We start from the raw sequence: 18,461 nt of genomic DNA, 5'->3' as shown, positions 1-18,461 counted from the left end.
AAGGAAGCAAAGTCCTTTTTACCTTGCTGAGGCTGACTGAGGAAAACAAAGCATGAAAGAGAGAAACCAGGGAGTTTTTCTTTTTTTTTTTTTTTAAAAAAAAAAATAAATAAAGAACAGTCCCGGGGAAGATGTTACATGTACTCCCAGAAAGCCTTTCCTAAATTCTGTGTTAACATTATGCATGCAGCAGAGATTGCAGTGGAGTTACTCATTTTGAATAAAACCCCATATACTTTTACCTCGCTAAAGTCATTAAAAAAAAAAACACCCACACATTCAAAAGCTTACATTTCTAACAATACATTTTTAGCATTCAGTCCTCTAAACTCCTGGAAATATTGTCTAAGCAGAACATTTACCAATCATACTCTAGTTCAAATCTTCATTCTGGCAACCTCTATCTGGCTTTAAGAATTCAGTATCAACTCTGTAAAATAAACATATTTGCCTTCTAGGCACACTGTAAGGTTTAGATTTTGTGGATGTGGCTTAGAACTGGAGATAAGTTTATTATTAAAACTTAACATGATTTGCATAGAGCTAATAAACTAAAGCACTAAGTTACATACCCATTTGTTAAAAATAACTGGCTGAAAASACTGTTGGTACACGAAGTTGTTACCTTCAGAATTGCTATTCTTTAGGCCAAATACATACATATAGACATACATTTTTATCACTCAAAACTAGGTTTGTCTCTCAAATTCTGCAGCTTTAGGGAGTGGCCGGCCCTGTCCTCCTCGTTCCCATGCGTGAAGACGTACAAAGYGGCGTAAGCTCTTTCAGCACTCCCCAACCGCAGCGTATCGCAACTCCAGAAGCAAGGCTGAAGAGGCAGCAAAAGCAAACGCGTTGCTGACTGCCGCTCACGCAACTTCAGTTCCAGGGCACAGCTCCCCTTTCAAAACAGYGTAACTGTTCCTCGACCACCAGATCCCCCGTGGCTCGTGGCAGACAACGACCGCAGGGCTGCTCTGCGCCCTGCAGCTCGTGGTACCTTAGGAAAGCCAGCAGCTGTTGGCACTCTGATTTAAGTATGTTCTCATTACCGAGGGAAATTCAGTCTTACTAGGCTTCTTACAGGCTGCCACTAGCTGACATGCTAAATTATTGAATAAATCCTACCTAGTTAATTGTTGGTTTCTGTGATTTTCTAACAAAAATATACCACTACTTTCTTTAGACAGACTGTGAGTTTTTAGCCTCATTTTTGGTAGTTAAATACTGAGGACCCATACTTAAGTGTTACAAATTTTGCAGGAAAGCAGCCCAGGTCCCACTGGCAAGAGCAGAAATTTAAATCTTTTGGTTTTCTCTGCCAGAAGTACAACTGCAAACTGTTTTACCTGAGAACATTATAAAGCAGTATCTTTCTCTTTAAGCCTAGTTATCAAATGTGAGCTTTTCTCCTAAGAGCAGCTAGTGTGCAAGTTGAGCAGTCTCTTGCCATTCTGCTGCTTTGATAATAATTAAGGATGACTAGCAGTCATCTCCCTTTATATATATATATATATATATATATATATATATATAATCATTTACTCTCATCTATTTATCTACTTTGACTTCTACTACAAATTCCTGCCAGGGATATTTTCTTTACATTTCCTGCTGCTTTTGGCCTAAGGTACAGAAATCTTGCCTCAACTTCTTAAACATTATTAAGCAACAAATGCTAAAGGGTAAAGGGAGTGAGAAGCAGGCAAAGTAAATCTTAGATGCTTTTCAGTGCTGCATTTTTGACATCTGGAAAAGGTAAGACTTCCAGTTGCCGATTTCTGTTTCCCTGTCCCTGACCCAAATATTTCTACTGAAACAAATACTATGGAGGAATTTGTTTACTCAATACACTGCTTCCAGACTACTTTTCCCAGAAGCGAGCTGCTGAGACAACCTGTTGTTATTCTGGCCCTCAAAAACTTYCCATAGATGGAAGGATCACAGATTTCTCCATTTTCTACCTATAAACATAGGAAGACATTTCATCAGGAAGTAAGGATAAATGTCCTTCTATTTACCAACCTCATCCACTAGCACTGCAGGAAAATACCTCACTTGTCTTCAAGCAGACTGGAATTAGTACAGAGACAATAGATACAGAAAAGTAAACCTAGTTTTAGACAATTTATGCAACTTCTGTAATATATGCAATATAAATATCAATGAAGTTGGTATAGCCTTATATAAAGCAATTCTGATTTTATGTTCTAACCAAGCAAATCAAACAGACACTTCAGTACAAGGAAGTGAGATAGTGTTTATTGGAGGAACTAGAACAGTATCAGACATGCCTTCGACTGCTTTCCCCACGCAGTTCTGTTAAAAGCTGGGGACAAGGAGACAGCAGCAGTGTATCTAGTTTCCATTTCTATTTGATATTTTAACCCCTCTTCAGCTAATTAAAAGGGAGGAAGCTTATCCATTTAATCTCTGAAGTTGTACACCTACATAAGAATTAATATTGCCTTAGAGAGTGAGCACAACAATACCTTGTAATTATGAGACCTACTATAAACAAAGATTTCTTCCTGGAAACAAAAGGTATTCTGCTATTCCAAAGTTATGAGCGTGTCACAACTACTCAATACACAGTAGTGTCTATTATTATATTTGAATTATATTTTCATAATCTTATCACTAAGATTCAAACCTAGTCCAGAGAAAGGCACATGAAATGGATTAGACCATGGGCTCAATAACAGGCAAATTTTCTAAGTATCACCTTTATACATGACAAAATATGTTTTACTGGGAAGTGTCACCAAAAGAAAATCCTCTCATTTACAACGTATCAATGCCTTGAAAGCCCAGGACTTTGGGCAGAAAAAAAATTAAGAAGCCTGTGATAAACACACAGATTTACTTAAAGTTTTAATTTTTGAATTACACTGATAACAGACAATTAAGATAACTTTACATGACTTTATTTAATAAAACCATATATTTACAGTTGAAAAAAGTTCCAGTTTGATACACATATCTAAACAAAACAAATCAATAACTACATAAAAACAATTTAAACATGATGTACAGGGGATGTACAACAGTTCTCTACACGTCATTCTAGTTTTTAAAACATTCAAAAATAAGCTGTTATAAAGTACCTTTTAAAATGAAATTCTTTACTAAATGACATTTTAATGATTGATTACTGACTGAAGTTGCAGAACAGCTTTATTATAAAGTGCAAGTTGCACAGAATTCCAAACCTGGTTGAAGTTTTCTGGTTTCTCTGATCTGCTGCATGTGCAGTAATAGTTGCAGATTTCTGATGTATTGCAGCATTTTTATTTTTCTTTAAATCCATAAGGAAAATTTGCTTGATGGAGACACTTGCTAAATGAGGGAAAATCTCATGCATCATGTTACAGATACTCTCAAGCACCTGAACAATAAAATTGTCAAAATCTTTTATGCAATCCCTGAATTTGTCACAGAAACTTTTAATAGCTAATTAATAGATTTGGTACGCTGTGAGAAACTTAAAAAGCTTAGTGGCAAGTAATTCTATGCCATTACTACACATCTCTGTTCTTATCAAAATTCCAGCTTATCTTCAAATCAAGTTACTGAAGTCGAAACAATTGCACCTTTAGGCAGGTGAATTTGTTTTCAAACAAAATGCATTTGAAAAAAAAAATGTGCAAAGCTCCTTATTGCATTGCTTTTCTTCATTAAAGAACATATCTTATATACACAAAGAAATCATTTAGAAAATATATACATCTTCTAGGAACAGAAAGATCAAATCACGGAACAAAAATAATCAAATTTGCAAGTAACAACAGTGCACAAGTGCTGCAGCAGGCCTTTTTCCACAATTAAGCCCATTTTCAGTGTTACATTCAGCATTTTGTTGAGTAGAGAAAAAGGAGAACTGGCTGGAGACAGCTGCAAAAATACATAGTGGCTAAAGAATGCATTTTAGCAAGACAAGTGAGCCACACTTGTTGGAGACTTGGTTTAAAAGGAAACACACATCTAGCTGCAATGAAGACTTAAACTACGAAGCTAGTTTCAGTACCACCTAACAAATGTACACTGAGGAAAAAGCTGTCTCTATGCTTAACAAACCATTTAAAAGTATAGTGCAAATGTTTCAGATGTTAGGCCTCTCACGCTTCACAAAAAGGCATGTTTGCTGTAGTAATAGAAAATGTAGTATTAAAAATAAACTAAAAAACCAAAACATCTACTGACCTTCCAGCTTTCTATTGAACTTCAAAGCATGTAGCATACAAGTACTAGTCATTGAAGAACGACAGCTATGCAAATTCTAGAATTAAGATGTATTCATAGCAACATTTTGAAGTCTCTTTTCAGTAAGTGAGGCCTAAAAAAGTCTTCTGGAGAAATTAAGATAGCTAACACAAAAAAAAAAAAAAAAACATTACACTCAGTACACAAAGTAGACATTAAAAGAGGCCAATGAGGTAACAGACTTGCAAGCTGCATTTGCATTACAGATCTTTCAAAGTGATTAGGTATCCTCCAACACTTGAAGGAATTTTTGCATTTCAGTCTTTTTGATATTACAGTCCAAGTATCATTTGCAGATATTATGTTCTTGTACTAAACGACAGTATTTTGCATATGTCCCACAGTTTTTATATTTTTTTGTTTTGTATTTGGAGTTGAGCAATTTGCAACTATTATTCCCATTTTAAGTTATTCAACTTTTGTACATTTACATTTCAGACAATACTAAAAACACCATAAAACAGACTGAAGGGCAATGGGAAATCTAAGATTGTAGAGCAAGAAGATTTAGTAATTCCTGTTTACAGCTAAATACACATATTGCTTCAGTTAGTTTCCCTTTTCAGTGACAGTCATTATTTATAAAATAGATTTTACGCTATACATTATGTGATAAACATTCTTGTAAATCACAGGCACTCATGATTTATACTCAGACATTCAGCTGAATGCAGAGAGAATTTAAGCTGTGTAACAAATATGCAACTGCAGTTTGCCGTCTCTGTAACATGCTCACACGTATTATCAGCTGGGTAAAACAATCCTAAAAAGGACCTAGGAAATGACAGCTTTTACTTATCCTGCTAGAATTTGTCTGGCACATTCCTTGATAAACTTCTCTCACTTGTCACCGCAGAGTTCAGCTCCACATACCCACTTCTACTGTGGCAACAGCAGCAAAGCTGGTCATGAAAGTTCTCCCACATACCAGCCTCCTCAGTTTTGCCAGACCACAGCTGGGTTAAAAGCTACTATAAAAGTTGTGTTCGATCATTTTCAGATGTTTGTTCAGCCCACAAAAAAAATTTATTAGCGTAATTGAGAGGTGGCATATAAGTAGCTGGTAGGCCAAGGCACCCTGAAACGGCACTGCCCCAGAAGAGAGATAGATGGAAGTATATGTTTAGTAGTATATGACCTATTTTTACATAGAGGAAAGCAAGAGTATAATTGGGAAATAGTGGCAGCTTAATACTAGAAACCCTCCTGGCATGTTTGAATCTAACTGGATTAATGGAACATTTTTCATATGCATCCAGATTGAAAACACAGATGCAGCTTGGAGAAAAAAAAAAAAAAGCTTTGCAATGCTAGTGTGACTTCTCTTCCAAGCTTATTTTCTATTTTTTATTTTGTTAAAGAATGGAATGTAGTACTGTGTGCATTTGTTTTCTTTGGTAAATGGGACCTACAGCCTATAAGAAACAAAGTACACAAGAAGCTTTTCTAAATAAATGGTCCTTAACATCATTTAACTATAAACTCCAGCACCAGTTATTTAAAATCCAGATCCAGCTACTGCTATGTGTATGGGAAACATATGCTGCCTAAAAATTAAACTGGGAAATAGCTTTCAAAGCAATCAACATTGCTGAATGCCCAGTATTTTAAAATATGATAGAAAACTAAAAAAATAGTATTGTTTTGTTTCACTGTACTCATCAGAAGTACAGAACAGGATGCTGTCCACTGCAAATGCTCATTCTACTAGAAGTTTAAGGCTAAGCCTAGGTTTCCTTTTTCCTCCCTCTCTCCCTTTTAAGGCTAACCTACTGCTAAACAAAACTCTGAAATAACACTTTGATTTGCAGGCTCATGTATGTCAAATTATACTCAATACTTTTCCCATTTCAGATCTTTTTCCAGTGATTCACTTGATGCAACCATAGCTTTAACGTTTGAGCGAAGGACTTCCTTTTTCCATTTCCCGGTTATCTTTCTGCAGAGCAGCCAATACCTATACGTTTCAGGCAGTGAGAGAGAAAAAAAAAAAGATTTAAAAAGTGACTCAAAAAATCACTGTTTGAAGAATGTATTTAATTGCCTATAAACAATACCATTTTAACTATTAAAAATAAATAAATTTAGAAAGTCGCCTTAATTTCCTACCGGGAAGTCTATCACTATTAAAAGAAGCTGCCTGAAGAGAAGTTTGATAATTATCAGGGTAAACAAACTGTCCAAACACAGAGCAACCGAGCAGCCTAAACAGTATAACGCTATCCAAGAGTTCAGGACAGAATTACCGTAGCACTGATTGGTGCTTGTCCGGATCACATCATTTTGTTTCAGATCTCTTTATGTAAGCTTTACGTAATCAAAAAGATTTGTTTACATTCAGATTTGAAATCTGTGTTCCCTATTATCAGATGCATAACTTCRTTTCCTTAGCCCTCATGACCTATTAGAGCGCACGCTGACACTCAGTTTCTTATGTTAAGTGGAACGCGTTCCCGGCTATCTGGTTACTCTTCCACTGAAAAGGTACAGCAGCATCGCCAAGAATCAGCCTGGAATTGAATGTATTTACAGACATTTCATCTCAGAGAACTGCAGTTACAGGTAAGCAACCTTCTTTCCTTTCTCTGATCAACAGTCTAGTTTACATCTACATTATGGGCAACTTCAAACTTCTGCACTATCAGAATGAACAGGAGGTGGGCCTAAATCATTCATAGAGCAATCATGCAGCTACTGCCTATCCTACTGCAAAAACACCCACAGCTGCTGCAACAAGAGTTCAATGAAGGTATGAACAGAGCTGCAGCCGCTGGCCATTCAACAATTTCTAGAATTCAAGAGATTTTTCACCCTGACACTCTTCAAAAAGGCTCAGAGTAAATCAATGGCTACTCAATCAAACGAGTTCATGAACATTTTAAGTGCTGTAGTGACAATGTTCTTGAATGGAAAAAAAAGCATTTTCAAGAGCTTTCGAATGTCATCGAAATATCCACCTAGGAAAGCATAAGATATAGACCTTAAGCAAGCTAAGAGAAAGCTCAAATTCCTGAGTTATCTAGAAAACTTGTTGGAGCTAAGATTTGAAGCATACAGATCATAGAAATGCTAAGCCAAGAGTGTTATCTGTTTTACCACCTGTATTTCTCAATGAATGTGAAGAGGAAGCAGTGGATATGACAACAGCCATTCACATCTCAACCTAAGATTGTGTTGGTACAAGACCATGGAGTTCTTTGTTGATAACTTCAACAGAAGACCAGAGTCTGCAGACTTCCTGTTGATCACTGAAGCCCTTGCTACTAGAAGCACTGTGGCCATAATTTACCAGGACTCCTCTCAGTCTTCCCTATCAAATTATCAGAGTGATCAAGGGAAAATGCAGTGAGAAGGAAAGTATACATCAGCCTGTCTGAAGAGGGAATCAGGATTTTGGGAACTGTATTTCAATTCACAAGCAGTCCAAACCATTTTAAATAAGGTCCTGCATACATTATCTCTAGACAGCATCATCCCAAAATATGGCTGCTTGTTTATGGGGTACAGTCACTGCAACTGAACAAGATGATGCCAGAGATGGGAACACAAAGCCCACTCTTCTACACTCAAGAGCATTTTATTTCTCTGGGAACTAGTGCCTCTGGGCAGTCAGTCCACCTCAGAGTTTACCTTAAAAGCGGTACACCCATCAAGCTTGACCTTGATTTTGGTAACACAAAGAGGTATTTCCCTACAGAGAACAGGCAGATACTACAACACAACATCTGAATTCTAGAGCAACAGTCACTGTCAGAACTACTTACATGGCTAGGAAGCACACCAGCTGCAGCTATGCTTCTCGTATGTGTGGGTGCCTTCTGCCACAGGCCCCAGCACTGCCAGATACTACTTCCCCCACCCTACTGCTATGAGTCCACCTGAGCAATCATGTCGCACACTGCCTAAAGCCTGTCCATCCTGGAAGACAAAGTTCAGACTCCTCAGTCAAAGTTCATCCTGGTGAACTTTAAAGACTGAAAAGAACGAGGCCAATACAATCAGCATCTTAGAAAAGAAAAATTCTCATATGCTCTTTGTCTTCTCGTTGTTTCTAAGCTGGTTCAGTAGCGGTGTCTCAGCAACTGAGAAATACTAGTGCATACAGCTGGCAAGTAAATCCTTAGCCCTTAACTAGTTCTGGCTTGGGAAAAAAAACAGCAGGTTGAAGGGTAAGAAAAGGCTCTCCTGATGGGAACTCCTTCAATAATGCAACTACAATGACAAAAGACAGTTGGTGCAGAAATCGGCAAGGTATGTGAGATCTCAGGCAGTACTAACCCTACAGCAAGCTGCTTCAGCTCGAGATCTCTTTGCACCACAGTTCAGCAGCATTTTTTCTTTAGTTAGGCAAACTATGTCCCCAAGAATATTAAGATAATGACTTTGTATCTGGTGATCTGCCTTGACAAATTGTCACCGTTTCTGCTTTTAAATATCAAGTTTTACCGYTACCAGCAATCTTTGTAATTAATAAATTAAAAAACTGTATGATATTTCATCAGCTCATTCCAACATTTCCATTTAGAATAGTGGCTGAGCTCTCCCTTTCCAGAGAGAAAAACTCAGGCAATCCTCTTGAATGTGTACTAAAAGCATGGAGCAAGCTACACAGTCCCACCCAACAGCAAAATCAAACTCTAGCTCTGCTAAAATATTCTTCCAGGTGTTGCTAAACTCCATTTTCTTGAGTACACTACAATAATCACTTTGTCAAATATTTCCCACACCCTTTTTACCTGAGCCCATTTTTTGTTTCTACTTTGCATCTGAATGGCAGCAATAGATGTGAAGAATTCTTCTGAAGGCAAATCTTCTGGTAGCTTTGTTAGAAACTGGGCTATATGAATGAAGTCCATTTTGGTCAAAATATCTTCAAAAAGTTTTAATATTCCCAAAGCTGTACGGAATAAGAACTCTTCTCCATCACGGCAGAACACATCCCAGACACGACATGCCAAGTCTAGTGGCAAAGATTTGCTGTACAATGTGAATATCCTGAAAAACAGTAAAAACTTCAGAGTTATTGCATAAGTAAATTTGTTTAATAACCACAATACAGAAACTGCTCCCTAGCAAGTTCAAGGCTTGTCAAAGTTTTATAACTGAATAGTCCTTTTTTACATATAATATACATACAAATACATATACATTTATATGTATCATATATAATATACATAAATACATATGTATACGTATATAGAAAATACTTCTATTAGATGCTGCAAAACAATACGTGAAACAAAACTGTATTAAACTGGTACAACTTTTTTCATCCGTTTGTCTGTAAACTCAAGCCTCTCAGATCACACTGGAAGCAACTATATATTAAGTTTTACAATGGATACAGACTGGGTACAGGTATAATTGAAATATTTTATCATCATTTCAGGAGATAAGGGTTTGTTCAGTTTTAGCTGTGTGAACATAAGAAGCTGAATCTTAAGACACGCTGCAAAGAAGTTTTGTGAATCAGGTGAAGTAGAATCTGAAATTAACTTTGGGTCCCATGTTGGATTAACCAGCAAAATAATAAGAGCATGAGTTTTGGAGAAAAGATCAGTTTAGATTCCAGTGAGTTGAGGGAGATGGGCAAGACATCCAGAGGGAGGGAGTGAATAACAGTGAGCTGTGGCTCAGCATGCTTGAATGGACGGGATGCCTAAAGAGTAAAGGTAACAACATAAACAAGAACCTCCTCCCTGTTACTAAGCCTGAGTTCCCATAATTGTCAGCGCTATGATGAAGGGAGAAGTGTGCTCTTGGCAGCCTTACAGCAAGGAAGAAAATCTTCCCCACTCCCTCCTGTATTCATTTTGCTAGAGGGTAGATCTGTTTTCAYTGTCACTAACAACATCACAGCAACAAGCGAAGAGAGGAATAAAAATTACTGAAATCGTGTCATAGTATTGTAGGAAAATGAGTTAGAGTGAATTTTCYGCTTAGAAGTTAAAGATACGACATTCCCACAGCTACAACGTATAGAGAAACATTTTCTGGCCCTATGAAAACCTGCAAATAATTCTTGCTCCAGCAGAGGTCAGCAAAACCTCTATCATAAATAAAATTTTCTCACATCTTTAACACGTAAATGTGTTTTAAAGTACRCTGAACGTAACAGTTGTTCTCTTGTGTTTAAGACTTTTCTTCCCTTGCCGTCTCTTYCCCCTGAAGAATTCCTGATTTAGGAAACTGGGCTTAACACAAAAAAATTACAATGAAACATCAGAATATTTTTGTATATGCACATACATATTCCCCACTCCATATTCTACACCTGTATTTTCACACCAAGTTCTATTAACCAAAGGTTTTATGCAGTATCTGCTGTTTACTATATAAGATTATTTGAATGATGTGTCATCATGCATCAGGCTTTTTGGTAAATCAACATACCTTAAAATACGAGAAAAATATTATCCTCATTTTACAAGTCACAATGTGAGATTAAACTATTTACACAAAATCAGATGACAAAAAAATCACAGGTTTAGGAACTTCTGTTATTTTACTTTTTTAATATTTACACTTTCAACTTTTTTGTATAGTCACATTCCATACAAAAATGCTTTGCTATAGAACACTAACACAGCAGAATTAAGACTTGTTGACTACATACACGCACACAGGAAGCAATAACAGGTTTTCTATTTCAACAGAACAATGTAATAGGAAGCAATTCAACCAAGTCCTTTCCTAGTCACCAGGTAACAGGGTGTTTTACTCATGAGACTAATCCTGGTTGAAGACGAGTAACATTTTTTTTTAAAAAAAAAAAAACTGCTTTTATTTACAAAAACTTTTTTGGGGGGATGATTCAGACCTAACCTGAATAACCCATGTGTATTAAACCTGCAACTATACAGAAAATAAACTGTCAGAAGAAACATTGACATTATTTATTAGAGTTCTACTCTCCTTTGTAGGAAAAGATTTATTCATATCAAAAGCCCTGTCACTTCAATTGATCTTTTTATAATTTCCAAGGAAGTGCAATTTATTAGAGTTCTACTCTTCTTTGTAGGAAGAGATTTATTCACATCAAAAACCCTGTCACTTTAAATTGATCTTTTTATAATTTCCAAGGAAGTGTAATTTGCAAGGAATTTGCAAGGCAATTAATTTCCATTAATACTAGTGTGGAATTAAATGCATCAAGCCCTAGGAATGGAGATTGTGTCCCCCAGAATAAGGAATRAAACAGTAAGAATCATTGGTGGTAAGAAGAGATGCAGCACATGCTCCTTTAAAGTATTTTCTGCTGAAAGATATTTTTATTACACATCTGAGCTACTATACAGAACCCCAGCTGACGACTATTACAAGTAATAAAACAGCTGCACTCCTAGCACACTACTTGCACATAGTCTGCTTTAACTTTCCTGCAGGAGTGAGCTGCAGTTCTCTTGCAGCTCATTAAGASTCCCAGGTACGGACAAAAGTTAACTAGTACAGAGATGTCCAGTATTGAAGTAGCATAAATGCAGGTTACTGGCTGACATCTGTTCAGATAAGGAAACAAGTATCAGATGCTCCTGCTCTTCCCCGGCCTGCTTACGAGGAAAGCACGCTTTGAGCTAGAGGCATGAAGTCCTGGCTGGTTCAGCACTAATAGGAAAAGTGTAYGACCAGAATCTTACCAAGACAGCACTCCTACCATGATAATCACCTGCACTCTGGYGGCTTTTTGAGGTTTGTTTGTTTATTTTTAAATCAAAGCATCTTCATAAGACATCATTAGCAGCAGAGCTGAAAAYAGTTATGCCAGATTGTGGACCAGCAGCTCATACACACCAACTCTGATGCAGATCTGATCTCAAATATTCTTGCACTACACATTCTTTTGCCATGTCTTCAACAGCACAGAAATATTTCTACAGCTGAGTTCAGTTGTGTGAGCTGCTGAACTAGTTCAGCTTAGAATCTTATTTCCCAGATCGCCTCTCCTTCATCCTGGTACTAGTTCTCRCTTATATTTTGTATCAATTACATCTGCTTTGGGAAAAAGATTGCATCTTTAAGTGTTCGTGCATTACTTTAGTGTATAGTGACATCTCTTTTCTCATTAGCAACTTTAGTGGTACTGGAATGAGCATTTTGGTAACCGTTTTCTTTTCATAGTTTTAGCCAACTCACTACAACTGGTGGAGGGGAAAGAAAAACTTAATTATGTACTATACAGTACTGACTGCAACAGAGCAACTTTTTAATCATTTAGTAAAACTCTGACTGCATTCTAAAAATCTACTAATAACAAATGCTGTACTTTCTTTTAATCAAAAACTTTCATCAAATCATAAGTACCCAACAAGCCCCGTTCTCACCTAGTAGTACTACTATACAATAACACAGTGTTTCAATTGATTCCATCATAACTACGGGAGTAATTATTCATCAGCACAGTGTAAATTGGGCTGAAGACCCTAATTTTGTCAAGAAAGTGCAGTATCAACTCTGATTTACAAAAAGGAGAATGTCACCAAAATCCTCTGGATAGATTTACAGTCTATGTTTCTACTTAATTTTTCCTTTGAGAGGGAGACATGCATTTAAACTATCATTTTAAGCGTCAGTGGGGGAAGGGAAGGAGTCTAAGGGGGGTATAGTATTACTACAATGTCATGGACTAAGTTTTTCTTACTGTAACACATAGCAAGATTATAAACACTTCCAAAGAGGCGCCCACTACAAACATCCACATAAACGAAGTGGCTTGGAGTTTTATCGTAAAAAGCACGTTGTGTCAACAGAAAGTCCGTGTTTACAGAGCATAATCGCAGTCAATGCAATATTAAAGAACCACTGATAAACCAATCAGCACAAACAAAGCCTTTGGCTATCATTACTGCCAAAACCATTTTTGAGTAGGGAGATAAAGAGATTTGTGTAGCAGCAGCAGGCCACGTGTCCTTCCCAAATCCAACCAAAAGAGCTTGTGGTAAATCAGCTGACAGAGYCAAGTTTGCTTCTTCACAGGATTCTACTTGAGATGGCCAAGAACGGGCTATTCAGACACAGTATTTCCCCTCTGTTCTTTGTGAACCTGACTGCACATTGCATTTTACAGCCCTCTCCTGTTTGATTCACTTTATACTCCCCCGAGAAGTAAAAACCTGTCTAACTTTTGAATTTTTACTATGAGATTTAGCACTCAGAATTCTGGCTTGAAGCAAATACACGCTTTACAAAAAGAGATGCCTTATTCCTGGCAGGTATCCACTGAAAATCATTACACTGTACCTTTTAATTAAATTCTTAAATCCTTTAAGTCTTCCTATCACAGAACAAAGTAATGGAAACTGGCTGACAGGAGAGCTCCTAAAACTTCTACCAAACACAGAGAGTGCAAGCAGTGTTGCACCATTTCCATAGCTGGATCCCTCTATACGCCCGGCCTTCCTTTTTCCTGGAACGTATCTCTTCAGCAAATGAATTCAGCACAACAATTTTATCACTATTCCCTGTGGCACTGAAGTTGCACAGAGCAGCACAGAGGAGAAACTAGTTAATTCAACTGTAATTGCAGCAGGAGCAGGAAGGTTTCCCAGCAACTGGTCTGTGYAACACTGGCTACTGGAACCCTTCCAGAGCTGGCACCAACTGAGATTTACTGCATACATGCTTGCACAGTAACCATGCCAGCCACCAGAATAGCAGCAGGCGTCCCTTTGGAGCTCAGAACAAATAAGCATTTTAAAAAAAAAGTGATGTTAGAGCAAGGCTGCTTCACAGAGATTTTTACCTACAAGCAAAAAAAGGCTTGTCTAGTCAGAATTCACTGGGTGCAAAGTTGTACATGCAATACTGCGCAGTCTTCTTCACTAACTTTAAAAATAAGGAAATCTCATTTGCATCTTTCCAGAATGGCTGTTTTTCATGGAGTGATACTTTTACTACAGTAAACTCAGTCTCAAACTTAAATGGCTGCCATCATGAACCACAGGCTACCTCAAACAAAATTTTCAGAACTGCTTTGCCTTAACAGTTAGTCATTTCTAAGAACACAKATCCACCTGACTTTTTCTTTGCATCTTTTCTACATTGTTTTTTCTCCAGTTTCCTACTAATTGTAACATAGCAAAGCAGGCATATAAACTTCAATTCTTTTTCAGGTACTCGTGGCCACAAGAAAGCCATTCTAAATTTGTCTTCTATGGGATTAAAGGAYTTGAAAGGAAAAAGTATCTATATCTAGATATTGAACCTAAATATCATGCAGCTAAATACCAACCCCACTATCTAGCAAAATTAAAGACAGAATGGGACAAGCTGTCTAGCACAGACAAGCATAAAAAAGTTTAATATTGCTTTAATAAGCAGTATAAAAAGTCCTTAATAATAAGGACTGGATAGGAGCTGGAGACCTACCTCAGCTAGTCTACATTTCTGAGCAAAATCATCTTAGTGTTGTGATACTATGGGGGTAGGAGGGAAAACAGGCAGTAGTCCTTGGGACTAAAATACACTCTTTTAATGCAAGTAGTTAGCAAGAAATGCTGAGGGTTGCTGGTCCATTGATTCAAAAAGCTTGAAAATCACCATCCACAATCACTTCTGACAGAAGTTTTTCAAGTATTCTTAACAACACCCGAAGAAGCAACAAAAGAGATGGAGGTCCATTGTGTCCCACAACTCAGACTTTAGCATTTCAGTTCTTTGCTCCTAAATAAGTCTATTTCTTCTTCTAGCTACAAATGTGGTCAGAAAGAACAACTGATCGAATAAAATTTCATTCAAGTAACAAAGACTAGTCTATCAAAGCAAAAATCCTGAGAGGAAATGCAAGTCTTCATTATTTCCGCAAGACTTTGTTTTTCTAAACCTCCAATTTCTGCTGTTCTCTTCACGATCTCGTTTAAAATGCAAAGCTCAAACTTAGAGTGATATCAACTCCTCCTCCACCATGGAGTCACACGTTTTCAGTCTATCCTACATTAAAATCACTTTATTTGCAATAGCTAGTAATCCATTAAGGCAGAAAACGACCTAGTGATTTTAATGTTGTCTCATCGGTTATTCTCCCGCACATTTACAGTCTTCTTATTCTGATATCCCTTTAATTCAAGTGTTTGCTTCATACAGAGGCTATTAGCAACACTGAGGCTTAATACAACTTCAACATCTTTSCTCTTATCACTAGATACACCAGCCTCTCACCCTCTTCCTTCACTCCTATCCCATTCCAGTATTTTTCCAGCATATTCTTGGTCTGTGCATTATAGAGATCTAGTTTATCTCAATTTTCTCAGCATTCAGTCTTTTTTTTTTTTTTTTTTTTTTTTATGAATGTTGGGAGTAATGAGTCTATCCATCACACTTCCCCTCATATCTCTACTCATATCACAATAAAATTTAATCCACAGTGTAAAAGCGAAGTCAAAATCTGTGTTACATTTTCACAGGGTGTCTTGAACAGAAGACAATCAAAGTCATTAAGCAAAGCTTGCAAGAAGCCTGCATGAATAAACAAGCAGCTTCTGACAGAACTCAAATASAGAAAAGCAGCACACAAGAGGTAAAAGTAGGACCAGATGACCTAGAAGGAATAGAGAAATACCGTTTAGCATGAAGGGCCAGGTTTAGGAAAGATCTGGCGAACTACAGACTCACTCTCTTCCCTGGGAAGTCGATGGAGCAAATCCTCCTGGAAACTATTTTCAGACAAATGAAGGACAAGGTGATTGGGAGTAGTTACGGATTTATGAAGGAGAAATCTTTCCTGACCAACCTGACAGCCTTCTACAATGAGATGACTGGTTTGGTGAATGAACAGAGAGCAGTAGATACTGTTTACCTCAGTTTTAATGAGGCTTTTAACACCACCTCCCATAACATTCTCACAGACAAACTGATGAAGTAAGGATTAGATAAATGAAATGGATTGAAAACTGGCTGAACTGGTGAGCTCAAAGGCACACCTTGTCATCAGTGGCACAGAGTTGTGCTGGAGGCCAGGCACTAGCGGAGTCCCTACTAGGACCAGTGCTGCGTTAACATCCTCCTTAAAGGTCTGGATGATGGGATAGAACGCAGCCTCAGCAAGTCTGCAGATGACACAAAACCAGGAGGAGTGGCTGATGCACCAAACAGCTAGGTGATTCAGAGGGACCTTGACAGGCTGGAGAAATGAGCCAAAGGAATCTCATGAAGCTTAATAAAAGGGAAGTGGAAAGTCCTGCATCTGAGTAGTAATAATTCCACGCACTGGTACAGGTTGGAGGCCAACCAGCTGGAAAGCAGCTCTGGAGAAAAGGATGTGGGGGTCCTAATGGACAAGTTAAACATGAGTCAGCACTATGTCCTTGTGGCAGAGAAGGCCAACAGCATCCTGGCCTGCATTAGGAAGCATGTATCTAGTGACAGGACAAGATCAATGGGTATAAGCTTAAACACAGAAAATTCCATTTAAGCATAAGAAATGACTATTTTTTACTGTGAGGGTGATCAAATACTGGAAGAGGTTGCCCAGAAACGTTGTGGACGCTCCACCCTTGGAGATGTTAAAAACCAAACTGGACATGGTCTAGAGCAACCTACTCTAGTTGACTCTGATTTGAACAGGGGAGTTAGACTAGACAATCTCCAGAGGTCCCTTACAACTTCAGCCATTCTATGATGTTATGCAAACTCATGCATTCAGATTTCTAGATGCTGGATCAGACTGAACGACTATTAAACAGAATTCCATGTAGCAGATCAGCACACCCTCAGTGCTAACAACTAAAAATACTCTTCTTAAAAGTCACCAGGTATTGAGAGGTTGGTTCAGAGAGGACTGCATGAACAGTGTGTTTTCAAAAATAGTAGCTTATGAATTTCAGAAAAAAATGCTGTCACTATTGAAAATTCTAGTTTTTACTGGAGGCAGTCAGATACGTAAAACTAAACATTTTCTCCAGTTTAAAGGTAAATCAGTTTTTACAAAAAAAGACACTGTATGATCCCCTAAAAACTGATAGACATGAACTGTTGAAGTCTTGCTTGCTGAGGATAGACATTTTAGCTGCCATCAAATCAAGACCTGATAGGCATAAATGCAGTTATTTGATTTGGAGTGCTTTATATCTTACTGAAATTTGACAAAGCTGCAAATGAGATCCTTAGCTATTTTCTCCTCTCTAAAGAAAGAGGTTCTACTGTCATTAGAATTTGAAAAAGAAGGCAGCTTTGTAAGTTAAAAAAATAAAATTAACCTGCCCTCTACATGGAGCAGCCACAGTTATTCAAAACCACTTAACACCCTTTTGCTGCTGCAATGAATTGTGTCAAGATAGTTTCTAAAAAGCCTGTGCTGAGATCTTCTAAATAGGAACTGAGACCTTATCAAATATGAGTAAGACACTAGCCAAGAATCTTAATTCATTCTGCCAAAAGCCTAGATGTTTGCCCTTCTGTAAGTATGAGGCTTTCTTTTTTTGTGTGTGGACAGAAACACTATGTTTTAACTACTCCTTCTGCAGAAGGATATACGATATGTATTTAATGCAAGTCTAGCATTATTGTTTGAATACATGTCATGGTACACACCTGCACTAGAAGGTAACAGTAGATAAGCTAACAGATTTTCTCAGATCAATTTAAATACGTAGTAAATATGGAATGAACTGATATACAGCTATGTTTCAAAAGCAGCTTCAAATGCAAGGTTAAGTAAATGTTAAACAGATCACAAAAGTACTGCTGTAGGGATTATTTGGATTGACATAAAAACCACAATTACTGAGCAGAAGACAAACACTTTCTTAGAATAATACTAAAACAGCTAATAGCACTCTAACTTATGTTATGAACATGAACACGGGGCTATAAGCCAGTACATGCCTTGGTAATTACACTCTGAAAGTCTTACCAATCAATAAGGTAGATGTCTGGAGTTAGGTTATTTTTTTTGAAGTGAGCAAATAACTTTGGCAGATTTTCTTCAAAGAATACCTCAAATGCGGCAAAGTAAGTCAACATCTGTGAAAATACAATAAGAAAAAGCAGTCAGCTCTATTAATAGGCTTAAAATATTATTTGTTGTTGGATTAATGTTCTTCAAAAATAGGAACATATGAATTACACGATACAATACAGAACTAAATGTTTATGTAAAGGACAGCGTCTGCATGCACACAAGTGTTTAAGATTCACTTTATTATATCCTTCTCATATTAAACAATAGAATAATTGTTTTGGGTCTTGGGCAGCTTCCTCTGGAA

General features: G+C 37.4%; 1 protein-coding gene across 1 annotated transcript in view; it reads right to left on the bottom strand.

Annotated features, from left to right (window-relative positions):
• Positions 1–2,911: 2,911 nt before the first annotated feature.
• The window catches only part of TBC1D14 (TBC1 domain family member 14), a 67,752-nt gene continuing 52,202 nt past the window's right edge, over positions 2,912–18,461 (bottom strand). The window contains exons 12-14 of the mRNA XM_085309601.1: positions 18,110–18,219; positions 9,000–9,258; positions 2,912–6,220 (exon numbers count right to left, since the gene is read on the bottom strand). Coding sequence (XP_085165727.1) covers positions 6,155–6,220; positions 9,000–9,258; positions 18,110–18,219 — 435 coding nt within the window. The 3' untranslated portion in view covers positions 2,912–6,154. The remainder of the gene's footprint in view (positions 6,221–8,999; positions 9,259–18,109; positions 18,220–18,461) is intronic.

The sequence above is a fragment of the Rhea americana genome, unplaced genomic scaffold, assembly GCF_003343005.1.
Source record: "Rhea americana isolate MKP2758 unplaced genomic scaffold, rheAme1 scaffold_30, whole genome shotgun sequence".
NCBI classification, from domain to species: Eukaryota; Metazoa; Chordata; class Aves; order Rheiformes; family Rheidae; genus Rhea; species Rhea americana.
This window is presented reverse-complemented; position numbering and strand designations above follow the sequence as displayed.